This window comes from Mesoplodon mirus, assembly GCF_964341445.2.
Source record: "Mesoplodon mirus genome assembly, chromosome: 3".
In the NCBI taxonomy this organism is placed as follows: domain Eukaryota; kingdom Metazoa; phylum Chordata; class Mammalia; order Artiodactyla; family Ziphiidae; genus Mesoplodon; species Mesoplodon mirus.
This window is the reverse complement of record NC_138978.1, coordinates 188,796,491-188,815,764: the sequence shown is the minus strand read 5'-3', so window position 1 is coordinate 188,815,764 and position 19,274 is coordinate 188,796,491. Positions and strand designations below refer to the sequence as shown.

Here is a 19,274-nt window from a genome sequence, read left to right as displayed (position 1 = left end):
TTGACTTTCGCCGTGAACTCTCATTCATTTTGTCTATCTTCTGAAACCATGAATAAATGGTTTCAGAAGATAGACATCAATGAAAAGATTCCTAGTTTTCCACAATTGTGTGTGAGATCATGATAATACCTTATATTTTTACGTAAAGCTAGTACAGTAATTAATAACGATGCTTTCATATCCTTGTTCTTAACAATTTTTGAAGGTTAAGAATGCTTTGCTTTGATACTACTTGAACATGTCATTTATGATTATGATTTGGACATAGAAACCATGGCCTCAGAACTCCATTTCTCTCTTTTCTCAGCTATCAAACCCTTTGCCATCCTGAAGCATAGGTCAGATGCAAACTCCTTCTTAAAACGTTCTTTTTTATTTCCACATTGAAGAAGTTTTCTTAATCTTGTCATCCATATCACATTAATTACACCTCAATTTAGTACTTGATTAATCATCATTTATTCATTCACTCAAACAATACTTATTAAGCAACTTAATTTCAGGCACTTTGCTAACTGTACTCAGCTGTCATTAAAATAGGAATGATTATTGTCCTCCAAAAACAAAGTTTATTTGGAGGCAGGGGAGATATGCAGGCAAATAGATAAAATATACAGATAAATATGCAATGTAAATGTGCTATAATAGAGGAAGTAATGGCTTCATAAACTATGACCAGTCAACCTGAAAGGGTCACAGAGGTTTTGTGGAGGAAGTCACAACCTAGGCTGAAGTTCACAGATAGGGTAGGGTTGGGCAGGTGAAGGGATCCAAGTAGAAATCATGGTTCAGGTGCAGTAAACTGCATAAGCAAAGATGCTGAGGATAGGGAGAAAGTGAGGTAAATTTGTGGAATACAACTATGACTGAAACAGAGTTGATGTTTAGTTGATAATGGTGCTGGCATACACACGGCAGGGGATATGGATGAAGAGTTAAGCAAGGGAAGACAATTTTATAAATTTTCTTAGAGTTTGGATGTTATCCAGAGGGCAAAAGCATAATTATATAAGTGGGATAAAACTGTTGTACGTTTACATTTATCTTTTTTGGTAAGATAACTTTTGCAGTTAAAAGAACAGATTGGAGAGAGTCACAGGAGTGATAGGATGACCAATTATGAAGCTATTGTAGTAATTCAGTGAAGAGGCAACCGTGAGACTGTTGGGGGTACAGAATGACCCAGTCAAGTAAAGTGGGTATGGAAGAAAGTGATAGATTTGATTTATAGTGTTACATGAACGGGGGGACCCCTTCCTGGGCCCAAGAATGGCCTCTTGTCTAACACTCGGAAATGAATTCTCCAAGGAGGCACACATGCTGACAAAACAAGAGTCTTGATTGGGAAGGAGCGTCCTGGCGGAAAGCAGGAAGGTAAGGCAACCCAGGAGGACTGCTCTGCCGCCTGACTCGCAGTCTCGGGTTTTATGGTGGTGGGGGTTAGTTTCCGGGTTGTCTCTGGCCAATCATTCTGACCCAGGGTCCTTCTGGGTGGCGCGCGCATCTCAGCCCAGAGGGATTCCAGTGCAAAGGATCCTGGGAGCTTGGAAGGACGCATCGTCTCCTCTCTGCGTTTAACCCCGCCAGAGAATTCTTCCAGGTTAGTTTTATCAGACATACTATGGGCTGGCGTGTCCTCCCTCCTTTCAGACCCTCCTGAATTCTCCCAGTTAGTTTTCAGCGGCGCGTTGGGACCTCCTGTTGCAACACAGCTCAGGCCAGCGGTTATCAGCCTGCCTGGCGGAGGCTGCCGGTTTCTGTCAGTGGTTCCCTCACAACAGGAGGAAGGACGCCTAGAACTTCTTGGGACTTGGAAGGCAGAGGAAAGTAGGATTTGGGCTTAAAGATGTGAGTGAATGGAAGTATCTTTTTTTTTTTTTTTTTGCGGTACGCGGGCCTCTCACTGTTGTGGCCCCTCCCATTGCGGAGCAAAGGCTCCGGACGCGCAGGCTCAGCGGCCCTGGCTCACGGGCCCAGCTGCTCCGCGTCATGTGGGATTTTCCCAGACCGGGGCACGAACCCGTGTCCCTGCATTGGCAGGCGGAGTCTCAACCACTGTGCCACCAGGGGAGCCCAGGAAGTATAATTTTTAAGATAAGGGACCAGAAAAAGAAACAAATGGAAGAATGTTGATTTTCAGTTGACAGAGATATTGGTTTTTGACAGAGGGGACCATAGGCAGTGGGTCCCACCTTACACACGGCCTTCCTCAGTTAATTATAAATTTCTGAGGACAGAAGTGGTATTTTTAGTGATACCTGTGGTTTATCTCCATCTCAAAACATATCAGAGTATTTTGCACATTGTAAATGATCAATAAGATTTACTCTTTCATGCTTGTTTTCTATATTAAATAGGAATATAAACAATGAATAACTGTGGAAAAACTATTAAAGATTTACAGTTAAAGTATATTTTAACTTTTCCATCATTCGTTGACTTATACAATGTTATACTTAACAGTTATTTACTTCAGAGCTAGCATTTATTTCAATATATAATAAAATAATGACCATATATTATGTAATATATGATAATATCATAATATCTTATATATTTGAATAGAATTTGGGACCATTTTATACAAAGACACTTATTTTATAATAATAAAGTGATTCTAATATACTTAATAGAATGATATATTACATTTAATTATTTGGAAGAATGTGGCTTTTAAATGAATATAGTCACTTTGGGAATTGGAGACTTTATTTTGAAGATTCAAAGTTTTATATTTACAAATTTTAATATTAGTGATTATGAATGTTAAGGAGCTATTTTATAGAGAAATGCAGTAGTTGCTCAAATCGAGAAATTTAGAGAATGGGCATATGACCTTGGCAAATCAGTCAGTTTTCCTTAGATTTTGTTCTAAGGGATTGAGAGAGAGAGAGAGAGAGAGAGAAAGAAAGAGATACTGACTAGAATATGTGGTAACATATAAACAATTGGTGAATCTAGTTGAAGGATATATGTGTGTACTGTACTAGTCTCTTAGCTCTTCTGTGGGTTTTACATTTTTCAAAATAAAGAAATATATTTGACACAATTACTTATGAAATTTCTTTGCATTTGCAAGGTCTCAAGTGGATTTTATTCCCTAAGAAAATACTTTAGACATGTTAGCAATAAAAATAAGTCCAAATGCAGACATAAAAGAAGAAATCATACAGCATGCAATGTTAATTATTTAACGAATAGGAATCATTAGCATTGAAATACCAACTAGATATTGGATAATGAAATAATGTGGCCTAAATGATGAGCCTCGATGATGTTACACACAATTCTAAAGGATAGTAAGTCTATATCAGTGATTCATAGTCTTCTTTTTACCTTTATAGTTTCAGGTATACTAGAAATTCAGTTTCAGTATGATAGGACATATTTTATTTTATAAATTTCAGTAGTTTATGAATTTCAAATACACATGGTATGTCAGTATTTTAGATAAAAGTAGTGCACTACCAGCCTGGAATTGGATTACAGAGAGCTAGTGAGGAAGAATAATTATATACTAGAATATATATGTATTATAATATTATGTGTATTTATGATGTATTTTATGTATTAGTGTATATTACTATATATGTAACATCTTCTTGGTGTGTTTTCTTCTGTACAGATTCTCAAGGCCATTGGGTATTTGCAAGTAATAATGTTGTGTGAGTTGATAATGTTCTCACTAAATTTTATTTTATGAGAAAAAATTTGTTATGAGTAAGCCATGTACTAAATATGTATTTTTAAACGGTAAGATAATTCACTATTTTTACTTCCTTTTAGTTTATGAGAAGAAAAACTTGATCAATACCACTTTTTAACATGAACTCAAGTTTTTCTGTTTTTAATGTTTTGTTGTTTTTTGATCTTCAATCTCTTTTATTCTTCATACAATACACCCTTACATACACCCTTGGATTAGATTGCCTTGATCTATGCCATAAAGAATGTTTTATGAAGGTTATCATATTGGTTTGTTTCTTCAGGATAGAAATGTACAATTCCCAGTGATTGGTTTAGATGTACGCAGAAGCAAAACTTAGTTTTGTATTTGTGCCTGTATCTATGTAGATCCTGTTATATAAATATTTTGTTTTATATGTGCACCAGAGGGCACTGTGCTTCTGGGCACTGTGGGCACTATGTTCTGGAACATATTGTGCATTGACATTGTTATTTCCTTAGTTGTTCGCTTAGGCACTTATCCAGGAATAGTAAATTCAAGATCATTGTGCATTATCCCTGCATTCCAGGGAGTGGAATTGATGAATTCACTTACTTAATCATTTTCACTTTCTTTCATTGTACCTCATGATTTCTTTTCCTAGCAATACTTTTAAGTTTAGCTGTTTACTTCAGTAGTGACCTCCAAATGTCCTGAAAGGAATTCTACTCATTACTTTTGTCATTGGTAATCTATATCATAAAGTTATCATATTATAAAGGCCATTCAGTAATAATTTTAAAATTAGTACTCATATACAAAGGTGATTCAAATGTGCATTTACCTGCTTTTGTGACAAACTAGGCTAATGAAGTCCTGTTGTTCCTGAATATTGAGCCTAATGGCCACTTGTCCTAAGGATCTTTGGAAGCCTAAATACATAAATATGTTAATATATTTTAACACTACGTTTCTTCCTGTTTTGTAACTCTTCAAAGTTATTTCTCAAAGAAGGCTTCAGTAGAACTGTTGGGTATCATAGTTTGGTTTATTGTACATCCCTTTAAAAAGACCTTATAATATAATGACTTCAGTAGTTCCCCCAAATTAATTTAAACTTGAACAGGATTGTTATTCCCATGTGCTAATAAACTGTTCTTTCAGAAAAACTCATTTCTGAACATAAGTGGGAACATGTATCCATATCAGAAGTTGAAGAAACAGAAATAATTAAAACCTAACACTAACATTTTTAGGTAGTCCCCTGTACACAATTTAGGAAAATCTTTCCATTTTCTTATATGTTAATATCAAGGAATATGAGGACCATGAAACATCTTCAACATATTTGGTAAAGAAAATAATAAAAGCGGTTGTTCTGGGTAATTATATATTGAAAAATTACAGAATTTTAAAATAGGACCTTCAGTGTCATCTAGGTCAATCATATCCTACTTTCACAACATGCTGTTTCTTAACAAAGTCATGTACTTCACCACAAAGAGTAGGGTTTAATTTGATGGTATATAATTACATGATTTCCTATAAGTATGAAAGATGCTCTGAAACACTCCTAATGTCCTTACATGCTATAGGTGCTTTTCTACGTGCGGTATATAAGTTTTTGGTAACAATGATTAAATTGCTAGCTTGAATATATTTGATCAGCAGAATAAAAATGTGTGTTTCACAAAGATAAGAAATATTTATTAACCATTGGGGGATTATACCATACCATCACACATAATAATAATTCTTAGTTTATGAATGAAAATGAAATATACTGTTTTTAAGGTAAATGGTATTGCTTCCACATAAGGAAAACAATATGTAAAAAAATCTATTTTCTTCATCAGAACTGGAAGTTATGATCTGAATCATTCGACAATGCTATATTTATACAAATAATTGATGGGGATACAGGATCTTTTAACTCCTACTCCAAAGTATTTTTATTATGTGATATTGTCCTTTCTTATGATAAATCATTGTTAAAACATCTTCACTTGTAAGATGTCCTCTGTTGCTTATAGACGAGGGCATATTTTAATCATCACATTTTAAAATCACCACATAAACAACTCATATGATTGGGGCAAATCAGATCGTATGTGGGTATTGAACCTTTTACTTGTGTAGAGGGTAAGACTGAATCTAATGACCTAGGTCAGCCATATTGTATCACTGTTTTGAGATAGTTTTTAGTGGCAAAATTGCTGTATACCTCTCATATTGAAATAGTTCAGGATTAAATTGTGAATTACAGGGTTACAACTAACAGCAAATTAAAATTATCAATTGATATAACCAAACACCAGAGACATATGGCAACTGTCATAGTTAAAATATTTTACTTAATGTGTATTTTGATGGCTTCCTAAAGAGATTTTGCTGACCCAAAATGCTCACAACCAAACTTTCTTGCTAGTCAGAATTTATATAATGCATGGTTCTATGTGTTATAAATAATAATTTTGAAAAAATTTGGTGAGATGGAAAGTAAAATTGAAATTCAAATATTTGTAGAATATTTTGCATAGCATATAAACTGCATCAGTTGCTTTGTGTAAGGTCATTTATACTATACCACATTGGGATGACACCTCTTTGTTACTTTGGTTTTGAATGCCTATAAAATTAATGTATGTGTTTTCATAGTTTATGTATAATCTATATTGTTTTAGTTTATGTATATATATGAATTTTGTAGGTATGCCTATTTATCTTATGAATAAGACACAGATGTCCATTTAAATCTTTTAAATGTGCTAGAAATAACTTAATTATGATTCTGTTTAAATAATCAAGGAAGTTTTTCCCTAATAGAATAATGGAAAAAATAACTGAGCAAAAATGCATACCTCCACTCCCACCCACCCCCACATCCACCCATCCACCCATCTAAATATATTGCTAGAAATAGATAAATGATAGAGGCATAGATACACACGCACACACACACACATTTATTTACTTGTTTATGTATTCTTAGACCCGCAGTTTCTTCCATGTCAGTTTATCTATATTTTAATCCATTTTAAAGCCTTTTTCTAATAAGTAAAGTAAACAATAAAATACATGTATTAAAATTTATAACACAATTTATTAAGTAAACATATTCAATATTTCTTTTGAAAGTGTCCAGTGTTATAAAACATTTAAGCTGAAAAAATAATTATGAGTCGAAACTTCTGATAGTTGTTGCTCAGTGGGTTTAATGATCCACTGTATGATGCTGTCCTGACAAGGCTTGCTGTAACTCAGTGACTTAACTTATTTTCCAATAAATACAAAAAGAACCAAAGTATGAAAGATATACAGCTCTGAAAAAAAATTATTTCAGTTCACTTATTAATCACTTTTGCTATTATCTGATTTAAAACACTGATATTAGATTTTTGAAAAAGGATGGCTAACTAATTGCCTGTGTGTTTTGTCTAGGTGTTGAGGGAAAGCTAAGAGAATGAAGGCTCTAAGTCCCCAGTGGAAGCATGATATGGCGGAGCAGAGCTGGTGCTGAATTGTTCTCTCTGATGGCTCTATGGGAGTGGATAGCACTGAGTCTTCATTGCTGGGTTTTAGCAGTTGCCGCTGTTTCGGATCAGCATGCCACAAGCCCCTTCGACTGGCTCCTCTCTGATAAGGGACCCTTCCATCGTTCACAGGAATACACAGATTTTGTGGACAGAAGCCGGCAGGGATTTAGTACAAGATACAAGATATACAGGTATGAAGCAAAGGGAAAGCAATTACAGAGGTATCTTCCTTGAAGGTGGTGGATAACTAAGTTGCTCTAAGGGAAAGTTGCAGGTGGGAAAGGGTTATTATCAGAAGGGTTATTATTGACCATTTACCATGGTAATGTTTTCTGGTTATTTAAAAGTATTTCTTGTAGATGTAACTTCTTATGGAAAAACTGAATAATGGTTACCACAAGTGCAGAACTCCCAAATTCTTGACTGCTAAACTGCCGTAAAGTAAGTTTCAGTTAACTCTGAGGCTGAGTTTATCATTTTAAATACTCAAAATTTATAAGGAAATTTCTTGAATGGCCTTTCCTTTCTACTTTGTATCAGGGTTTGTTACCTTTTTTTAGCTTAAGTGGAAATGGTGTCTTCTACTAGTCACTGAGAAGTTGAGTTACCTCATCCTTTTTTACCTACAAGGTAATTGCACATTCAGAAGCTGGAGGAAATGGCCAGGGAATACAAAGGAAATGCAGATAAATAGGATGCGGTAACAAAGGCCAAGCAAAAGGAGGAGGCTGAGATATATGGCCTTTAACTTCTACTGTTATTCTGTTTGAATCTAAATAAGTTACAGAAAAGTCATACTCCACCCAAGCCTAGTGAATCCATTAAATAGAGGGGTATACAAGTGGTTGCCTGAATGGATTAGATTGCCTTGATCTATGCCATAAAGAATGTTTTATGAAGGTTATCATATTGGTTTGTTTCTTCAGGATAGAAATGTACAATTCCCAGTGATTGGTTTAGATGTATGCAGAAGCAAAACTTAGTTTTGTATTTGTGCCTGTATCTATGTAGATCCTGTTATATAAATATTTTGTTTTATATGTGCACCAGAGGGCACTGTGCTTCTGGTCTGTATGCAGTCTTTTATACAGCATTGTGAGAAATGTTTAAATCCTATCAGCCATGCATATTTACAGAAGAGACTGAGGGGTACTGAACACGTTCCATAAAGCATCACACAATTATTGCTGTGTGTGTGTGTGTGTGTGTGTGTGTGTCTGTGTATGTATGTGCACGCGCGCTTAAATAAGAAATCCTTTAGTCCAGGTAGTCAGAGCCTGGTCACAAGTCTACAAAAAAGACATTCTACTTTTTTAAATGAAATGACAAATACTAAAGATTTCTTTCTGACATGCAGCAGGAAACAGTCAATATATTATGAGTCCAGCTGTATTCAGTTTTACGTGTTTGTGGGTTTAGCCAGCTTTCTTTCACAAATTGTAGCTACTTGAATTTCAGACTGTGAGAATGTCTTCTATTTCAGCATTCTTCAAGAGGATTTTTAACAGTCTGTCAAACAGACTGATGCCAGAGCATGTCTCCATGATCTATGGGCATCTCTGTTGGGAGGTCTGAGATGTTGTCTTGTGTGTGATTGTTGTGGTTCGGCTTATCGGTTGATCGGCTATGAGTTGCAAACATGGCTTGACATGTGTTTAGAGGTTCTAAGCTGAATGAAAGAGACATTTTTTGGATCACCACAGTGGAAGGTAATGAAACATAATGCCTTGGGATTTGTTTGCAAGGCTCATGCATTCCCTGTAGTTTTCATGGGACTCTGTTCTTAAACACCTTCAGTAACCCTCTACTCTTCATCCTTCCTATGTCTTTTTTTTTTTTTTTTTTGCTTTATAACGAATTTAATCAGTCATACATATACATATGTTTCCATATCCCCTCCCTTTTGCGTCTCCCTCCCACCCTCCCTATCCCACCCCATTCCTATGTCTTTACCTTTGTGGCTTGAATAAACGTGGATGGAAATTGTTTATTTATAAACAATGGAATAAGATGTCCCTGTCCTCCTGCCTGGACCAGACTACAACTTATATAACCTTTGAAACATTGGCTAATGATGCTATGATCACTGATGGTTGCTATAAAATGGGCAGTATAATATACTCATGAGGACTCTTTTGCCTTGGCACTGTGAGATATTTCATCTGTCCCACTAGTATTTCTCCAAATTTCAGAGAACGCTATCCACTTATCCATTTGATATAATGGATCTGAGTTCTTCCTGGTGAAGTTGACCTTATTTTTGAGATATTAGAGCATCCCAAATCCAAGGATTAGAATAGCTTCTTGGTTTTTGGCTTTATTTTGTTTTTACTTTTGTTTTTAATATTTGTCTTAAAAATAATTATTAGAGACTTTATGTTTCACAGATGTTTACTCTAGTTATATAATTGGTGAATCTCTAAGACATATAGATGAAAAATTAGTATTTTTCCATATTAAGCACTAGATTTATCATTTTAAAAGACCACATAATTTTGAAAAGTGATCAGCCAAATTCTACTAGTGCTTATTATTACTGTCATAAGCTTCTTTATGCTAGGTATTGCGTTGACATAATTTCTGAAATTCTTTAGTTACGAATGTAAAACATATTAAGCCTGTTAAAATAATTAGGTCAAATTTCTTTCAGTTGTCTGTTTTCATTTTATCTTCTTCTTCAGTAACATTTTTCTTTTCACTTCAAATACAGAACAGCAGGATCATAACAACTGAACATTACTAGAACCATAGTCAGGGCTTAAAGAAAAAAAGTACCACTTTTTCTTGATAGGCTGCATTTTTGTCAACTGTCAAAGCTTATGTTTTAAATTGAAGTGTATTATAAAGTATTTTTAGGTTTTATTCTGAAGCTACATTATGACATAAGAGGTGATTATTTTATGAGCAGATCATTGAATTGAAGGCGTAGAATGAGCTTGCTAACACTTAAATTGTTATTTGGTTAAATATTAAAAGTTGGATTTTCTGCTATCTTTTAGCTAAAGATTGATAATGGAACTTAGGGTAGGCATTTTAAGTAAGTGTTCTCACTCTTAGAAAGTGGTCTATGCCTAGAGAAATTGTACCCCATTTGAAGCATAGAAAAGGAGCACACTTGGCCCCTTAATAAGCTGGAGCCTTGTGACTACAGTTGTTATGTTCTCGAAACACCCTCAGGCAGTATGCCTACCAGCAAGTGCATAATTTTTTCCAGGCCGTGGAAATCCTCATTCTTTTAACAAGTTATGGAGTTCTGGATGAGGGACACCCTTTTAGTAATCCAGACACCATTATCTTGAACCACAGATATGAATTCTAAGGTCAGATGGGTGGTGATTTTTATTCCCATAAAAGAGACATTTCACATATGTAAATCTTCAGATATGTTGCTAGAAAATAAAAGTCTTTTTTTTTTTTTTTGGCCTAACTTCTACCATTCTTTGCCTAACCACATGTGCAAGTGAATTATGGGGGAAATGATGATGCTGCTTTTCTTACAACTTTTAAAAATAATATTAAGATATGTCATATTACTACCACTTAGCTTGCTTCTTCAGAGCAATTTTTGAAAGCAAAATTTGAGTGAGAATAGGAAAAAATTGAAATAAACACGATGCCTCATGGGTCTTCCTGGTAATGTTCCCTGAGAAAAATTTTATTTAAAGAAAGTCTTGGGGGCCTCCCTGGTGGCGCAGTGGTTGGGAGTCCGCCTGCCGATGCAGGGGACACGGGTTCGTGCCCCGGTCTGGGAGGATCCCATATGCCGCGGAGCGGCTGGGCCCGTGAGCCATGGCCGCTGGGCCTGTGCATCCGGAGCCTGTGCTCCGCAACGGGGGAGGCCACAACAGTGAGAGGCCCGCATACCGCAAAAAAAAAAAAAAAAGAAAGTCTTGGAAAGGATAAGTCAACCTAGAAAAAAATAAGTGTATGGACACTTCATGACAGGGGTTTAATGAAATAGTGTGTGGGGATGAGGCGGGAGCTTTTGAGTAAATGGCTCTGGAATTTGGGTAGCCATATGAGAAAAACAGAAGTGAGGTCTCTTTCCAATACCATATACACAAATCTGCTTTATATGGAATAAGGATCTAAATAAGAAAGGCAAAATATTAAGTTTCTAGAAGAAAACAGAGGAAAACACTTTCAGATATGTAAGGATTTCTTAGAATAGAAGGTATTAACCAAAAAAACCTGATCAGTCCAGGTATGTTAACATTAATGGGAGTGTAGCCACCAGCAGTATCCTGGATAAATCTCCCAAGCAGAATATAAAGTGAAAGAAGCACAACAGGAAAACTTTGCACATAGTATGATTCTATTATATGAGGTTCACAAAACAGATACAACTAATTTACACTGTTTAGATATGCATAACTAAAGACGGTTGGTAAAACCTTAAAAAAAAAAAAAACAAGAAAATGACTATAATAAAAAGCAAGGAAATGACTATAATAAAAATCAAGATAGAAGTTATCTCCAAGAGGAAAGGAGAAGGATGGGATTTTCAGGGGAGAACATGAGGGATTTCTAAAATAATGACAATACCCAATTTCTTAAACTGGATAGTTGTTACACTGGTGTTAATTAGACCCTAAATATTTTAGACAATTCGTATAGATTTTACATTTCATAAAATAAAATATTTAAAAAGTAAGTGAATATTGTGTCAGCTCTGAATTGAAAAACTGGAGTCCTCAAATTAAGTATATTAATTAATCCCTTTGAATTATTCCCCAGTTCAATATTTACTATTAAAGTTTATGAAGGCCTTTTATATTCCATAGAAATGTTCAATATGTGAATAAGATATGCCCCAATACAAAATTATATTTTGGTATATATACATACATTCTTATACAAAAGTAAAATTTTTGCTTGTTGTTGTTTACAAAGACCTTCCATTTTTTCATATGTGATTTTAACTGTAGTCTTTTATTGATGGTATTATTATATCAATTTCAAAAAGTTAACATTCAGAGATTTTAAATAGCATGTCTATAAACAGTAAATGTTAAAAAATAATTAAAGCCCATATTTTAAAATTTAAATTCAATAATCATCTTACCACAATTAAAAAAAAAAACAAAAACAGAAGCCCCCATAGATAACTGACTACATCTTTGGCTTTAAATCTTCTGATAGGTAAAAACAAATCTATTGGACAACTTGTGTTTCTTTCTATGTTCACATATATTAGTCAGTTTTGCTTAGTAAATATATCCTTGATCTAATCTACATCCTTTGATGTTGACAGAGATCTAATAAAACTGTGTTAGATTGTTACAGTCAAGGCTCCTGGTGAATCAGACCTCTCTATCTCAGCAACCTTGTGTATTCCCTCCATTATTGGCTTTGGGCTTGGCCTTCCCTTGTCAATGTAACATCAGCAAATACGATGCAAGCAGAAGCTTACAAAAGTGCTTGTGCACTGGGTTTGCCCTGAATCTGATCTGAAACCACCCTGTGAAGTTCACTCTGGACCAGTAGAGCAGGAGAGGCCACATGGAGCAGAGAGGAACCAGGCCAATTGATGTTCTTTGGACCTGATAGCCACCAGACAGAAACAATCACTGGACAAGTGAGGCCATCTTATGTTAGTCAACCCAGGTGAACTGGTAGAAAATAGAAACCACATTAGTGACCCTAGGCATACTGGAAGAACCAAACAGCTGAGCCCAGCCAGTACTGCTCATTCATTCACAGAATCATTAATAAACAGACACAAAATCTTGCTCTAAGCCTCTAAGTTTTGGGAAGGTTTTCTGTGTACTGCATATAATTGATACAAGTATTTTTCATCAGGAATATAAATTGGGCAGGTATTTATTAATGATATAAATAATGTGAAATGGTAATTATATTATTTATGAAGAGCTTTATTTAAGAATGTATACAATTTTTTTTAAACGTACAGTGCTATATATGAATTGCATCTGAATAAAACTGGAAGCAGAAAAAAGAACATGGAAATAAAACTACAGAGAAGATTAAAAAAAAGAATGTATACATTTTTTTAAATTAAAGAAGAAGGGGGGCTTCCCTGGTGGCGCAGTGGTTGAGAGTCCGCCTGCCGATGCAGGGGACACGGGTTCGTGTCCCGGTCTGGGAAGATCCCACATGCCGCGGAGCGGCTCGCCTGTGAGCCGTGGCCACTGAGCCTGCGCGTCTGGAGCCTGTGCTCCGCAACGGGAGAGGCCACAGCAGTGAGAGGCCCGCGTACCGCAAAAAAAAAAAAAAAAAAGGAAGGGGATTCTGGTTTAAAATGTCTTCTAAATAGCAGTTCCTTACAGAATCACTTCAAATTTCCTACTAAAATAGTATGAATCCATGGGGGTAAGGAGGACTGAAAACTCACAACAACACAATCACTATGGTTGGTATTTAACTCTCTGCCAGAATATGAGAGGCCTTTCAGTGGTTATAAGAATCAATGATTAGCAAACATATTTTAATGCTTAAGATAGAGCAAGCCTAATAGTCTTGACAAAGGTGACACTTACCTTAAATACAGGTGGGAACTACATCATTACTATCAGCTACCTACTCAGAAACCCAGAGTTGTCACCTAATAGAAACTATGCAGCCCTCTCTCTACTGCAGAACCCTGCTTTGTGATGTAACCAAAGTATAAATAATCATCTTTCTTTCCCACTATATTTGGTGATAGCAGTTCCCAAGAATAGCGTGGTAGGTAGATATTTTGCCAGATAAATATGTCCTATGCAATTATTTGGGAAATACTTATACTAAAAAATAAAAATTAAATTCTAATAAATTAGAATTAAAAAAATTTAAATTCTAATTTAACTGGTTGCCATATATTTTATTTGCAAAATCTGGCCACTCTAGGAGGAAATAAGTGATTACTGACATTGATGATTATGTATCGGTGACAAGGACTCTCAGAAGTGAATTTGGAACAGGAAAGGAAAGAGCCCAGAATGGTTGGAAAGTTTTATAGATTTTTCCTTACATTTTTCTATAATAGTATGTGGAATTCATATGATCGGGCAAAATACTAAATGTCATTAAAATATTAGGATGAGACATACGTTACTTGAAAAACCACTTCCAAATAATTAACAGTAAAATTATGAGAATTTACCAGGATTATTTAAATAAAAGTTTTAAAAAATGAAGTATATTCTCTCTTTGAGCGTTAACACCTAGTTTAAAAATAATTGTAATAAAACAGCTTTATATCACAAGTAAGAACTATAAAATGAGTCAGTAGTGTTCTATGGAACATATATGTAGTGTAGACTAAGAAGGGGTTAACAATGGAACTAAATACTATGCTTTCATTATGTGATTGTGCTTTCACATGTCGTTTAATTTTCCAGACAACCCTTATATAAAAATTCCCAATTTACCGATTAACAAAATAAAAACATAAACCTGTTGCCCTTTTGTTTACCCCTCCTATCCCTGAATATCTGTCCTTAAACTTATGATATTGCTCTAAAATCACCTGTTGACTGCTCTGAACTATGAATGCCTTGGAGGCAGGACCTTTCTGCTTTCTATTTTATATTTAAAATTTTATACACCTTATTTTATTTCTATATTTTTATTTGTCTTTATATTCCTAGAGAGAGCAGTTGCTCAGTCATCAGAAGCATCAGCTTTAGATTTGGGCTGCTTGGTTTCAAAGCCAGCGCTCATCGCGTTGAAAATATCCTCTCTTGAATGTAAGCAAGGAGACATGAATTGTTTCTGTCTTTGTCACTAACCAACTGTGTTACCTCAGATTTAGAAATTAATTTCTCAGACCTCAGTATCCTCTTTTGTAAAATTAAGGGTGCTCTAGATCTCTAACGATCTTTTGTGTTATAAACTTCAAAGCTTGTGAACCCAAAAGCAAAATGGAAAATGTCAGAACAAATACATGGCATGAAAACAAAAATCAACTCTTGTTAATTCTTCTATCTGCATTCTTCTATCTTTTGTAAAAGTCACTTATAAATGCTTTTAAAAAATAATATCTTGGGCCTCCCTGGTGGCGCAGTGGTTGAGAGTCCGCCTGCCGATGCAGGGGATACGGGTTCGTGCCCCGGTCTGGGAGGATCCCATATGCCGCGGAGTGGCTGGGCCCGTGGGCCATGGCCGCTGAGCCTGCGCGTCCGGAGCCTGTGCTCCGCAACGGGAGAGGCCACAACAGTGAGAGGCCCGCATACCGCAAAAAAAAAAAAAAAAGAAAAAAAAAATAATATCTAAGAATGTCTCATAATACTCTGTGTTCATTTGTACTTAAACATAAATTTTGTAATAATTTCCCTTTTCTTCATCACTCCAATTCTTTTCTATTTTGTATATGTTATATTGAAGAGGCTATACAGAGAATAAAGCTATTTTTCCTAGTTGGTTGATTTTCCATAAATCCTTCCATTAGTCTGTTAGCACACTTTACAGTCAGTGATAAATTAAGGAGAGTATTCTAGGTAGTGATTTTATAAATAAATAACCTAAATTAATTGAATACATCTATTAAACAACTCTATTTACATCTCTAACTTTGAGATTAAGCCATAAAATAAATTTTTGTTACTTAATTCTAGTTCATAATCAGATATGCATATGAATTCATACTTTATTCTTTAGTTGACATTGGAAAAATTTCAGTCAGGAATAAAATAGAAATAGTAATTCAAGGCTTTAGGAATTATCAAATTTCAGGAAAGCTAGTTCTTAATGAGGATTGTATTATAATCATGATCATAAATAAGATACATGCTTTGTAACAATTAATAGAATTTATAAATAATATTTAGTCTAATAGTGCATTCATGTTTGTTTCTATTAAAATGAAAAAATGAACAGAACTCCTAGTTCACACAATTATTTACAAAAGAGGAAATAACAATTGATTTTTTGGCATTCAGACAAATAAATTATTTGATTAATTCTCTCTCTAGTTTCATCTTACCAAGCATTCTGATACTTCACAGCCTTTATCTCAGTGGTCTTCTTACAAATTTAATTGCCAAAATTATCAGTGTTGTTTTCTTTTGTTATCATTGTTCTGAGGCATTTGAATTGCTAGCATGCATTTTTGTTGTTGTTGTTGTTGAGCACTATTCCAAAAATGCAAAATTTTAAACTAGAGAAAAAAGCTGAGTAATATTAGTTTTTTTTTAGGGGTTTCCTTGGCTTTTTCCTTGAGTGTGTGTGTACTGTGTGTATTTAAAAGAACTCTTATGAAAAAAAAGTCATTTGCATTATATTTCTCATTGTAAGAAAAGGTCCTAAAATAGCATTTATTATGTCTTCTCTGCTTTAATATAAAATAAAGTAATTGCTATTTGATTGCAATACTTTAAAAAAAATTTCCAACTTTTAAAATATTAGTCATAGGGCTTCCCTGGTGGCGCAGTGGTTGAGAGTCCGCCTGCCGATGCAGGGGACGCGGGTTCGTGCCCCGGTCCGGGAGGATCCCATGTATCGTGGAGCGGCTGGGCCCGTGAGCCATGGCCGCTGGGCCTGCACGTCCGGAGCCTGTGCTCCGCGGCGGGAGAGGCCACAACAGTGAGAGGCCCGCATACCACACACACAAAAAAATTTGTCATAAAATTAAGATTAGGTTATTATCTCTTTTATTTTAACAAGCATGTAATATGAATTACAGCAAAAGATTACTCACCTTCATATTATACCTTCCAAAGTTAAAGCTGAAATTTATACTGAATATTTATGGTTTTTAATAGAGTTTATTCAATATCTATAATTAAATCATTCTTTTATAGAAGTAACAAGTTTTATTTTTTTGAAATTACTTTTTCTATAAATTGCTTATTTTCCCCATTATTTTCAACTGGAATCATAATTCCATAATCTGCCTTAGGTTGTAAAAATTATCCAGTGAAATTCATTTGGCCTAGAGAAGAGTTTTACATCAGTTAATTAGTAATACTTATTAGTGGAATTTGCCTCAGACTGAAGTGATATATGAAATACATAGATGTTCAGCAAATGTTGGTTGAAAAAAATTACTCAGAGTGTTCATATAGTCTTAATTTTCCTTTCATCTATTTCTCTAAATATTCCAGTAAACAAAGGCAATGTAAAACATGTACTATTTATTATATCAAAAAAACTTAATATTTATTAATAAACCATTTTAGTTTAAGTGTAAAAGCTTATAACCTTGATTATAGGCACAGGAGACATTTTCATGCTCTTTGCTTACCATTAAACAATTAGTAAAGCTTTTCTGAATGTTTTACCCATAGTCAAGAAACAGAGATTCCACAATATTTGGAAGTAGTTCACTTATGTAAAAGTTTATTGTGAAGCATCAGTACCTCAAAACCTCACTGTGTATGTTCCACAGACATATGATTACTTTTGTGTCTGTCTCTACTTTTTTTTAGTAATCTTCTATTTCCACATAGGTGCAGGCTCCCTGTTCTCTTCCTTTTTGACACAGTTGAAAAGAGGCAGAGAGAATGGCCTTGCCATTCATTTGCAAGTCCTTTTTCTAACAGACATTTCCTTGGCTGCTCACTTAAACAGATATTAGCAGCTCACTAATTAAACTACCTCCCTGTCAGCCTGAAATTAGCAAAGGCTCTGTTTGTCTGTGGCCTTGTATGCTGTCCTATCTTAAAGACACACACTACTATTATCCCAAAGCAGAATAGAACATTAGATTTAAATAAACACACCCATTTAAAGTTATAAAGTATTTCCTCACAAAATATAATCTTTCAAGGATTATCCATTGTATAAAAAGTGCTTTTTATAGTCATCACTAAATTCATTACACATAAGAATACTTCTTCACATTTATTATAAAAAACAAAGGGATAATAACTTTCTTTGCATTTATCTTTTCAGAAGATAGACTGTTTTAAATATAAAATCAAAGATTCGAACAATTAAAAATGCTCTTAATATTCATCTATTCAAATTAATGATATTTAGCTCATGCTGTATAATCTCCATCTATAATATTACTGTCAAGTGGTCATCAACCCTTTCTTTAAATGTTTCCAATGATTGAGAACTCACTCCATCCCAAGACAACTGAATCAATGGCTGAACACTTATGACTCTTGGGAATGCCTTCCTGGTGAAGAGCCAGAATTTGTGAGCTTGCATCTTCTAACTACTGTACCATATCTACCTCTTCGTCGTTTATTTACATCATAGTACCCAGGTGTGCTATTAATCTTTAGTTTTGCAGAAATCATACTGCTCTGTGTATGGCACAGTTTGACTCTCCTACTGCTGAGAGGACTGCCTGTGTGTCCATATCTCATTGAATGTAATATAAAAACATTTTGGCCCCATTTGACAGATCTATCAAGAATTTTCTGTTCTTGAACATTGTAATCCAACATCCGCGTGTATTTCAAATCTGCACCTTTGAAAAGAATGTCTCGTATGTATTCATTTGCATTAGTGATAAAAAATTATGGATGAATAAGAAGGAAAACAGATCTCTCAACCACATCATGAGAAACCCTCCAACTAGATAAATTTCAGTTTTTGTAATGTTCAAAGCCCTTTATCAACAATTTCAAAATCCCAAAGTTCTGAAGATGAGCCTTTTTTCTGTTAGCACATTTGGTTTCAAAACCTGCCCTGCCCTGGAAAGACGTGAGGCTATAGTTTTTATTTTTGTACTTAATGCAAATATTCATATGTTGCATTTTAGGGACACTGAGGTATTTAATTATGGCTTGATGGTTTAGACTCCACTGAGGCTATAACATAAGGTATATATACCTTATACTATATATACCTCATTTTCCCTCTAAAGTCTGAAAAACTCTGAACTCAGATGCATTTGACTTCAAGGACTTCAGATAAAGCCCCGTGCCTCTGTATTAACTTCCAGGCTTTTCTCTAGCTTCCCCATTAGGATATTGCTTTTGACCCTGTTAAAATGCGAACAAGGCACAGTTGGATCCCACAGGGCGTGCTTCATGGCCTCAGGTGTGCTGGGCAGGGAAGGAGTAAGTGCGAGTCTAGATGGAGGGGCTGGGAGAGCGTGATCTGGGATGTGCTGAGCGTCTGGGGAGGCTCAGAGGACGGAGAATGGAGCCTGAGGTGCTGTTGCTGGCACC

At 35.1% G+C, this 19,274-nt stretch overlaps 1 protein-coding gene across 3 annotated transcripts in view; it reads left to right on the top strand.

Annotated features, from left to right (window-relative positions):
- Window positions 1-7,158: 7,158 nt before the first annotated feature.
- BRINP3 (BMP/retinoic acid inducible neural specific 3) overlaps window positions 7,159-19,274 on the top strand; it is a gene marked incomplete at its 5' end in the record, with an annotated part of 413,860 nt that continues 401,744 nt past the window's right edge. Inside the window, one exon of one of the 3 annotated variants that reach the window (XM_082615798.1) lies at window positions 7,159-7,394. In XM_082615798.1, coding sequence (XP_082471924.1) covers window positions 7,159-7,394 — 236 coding nt within the window. Of the gene's footprint in view, window positions 7,425-19,274 lie in introns of all 3 variants that reach the window. The other 2 variants (XM_082615797.1, XM_082615799.1) reach the window with 2 other exon arrangements.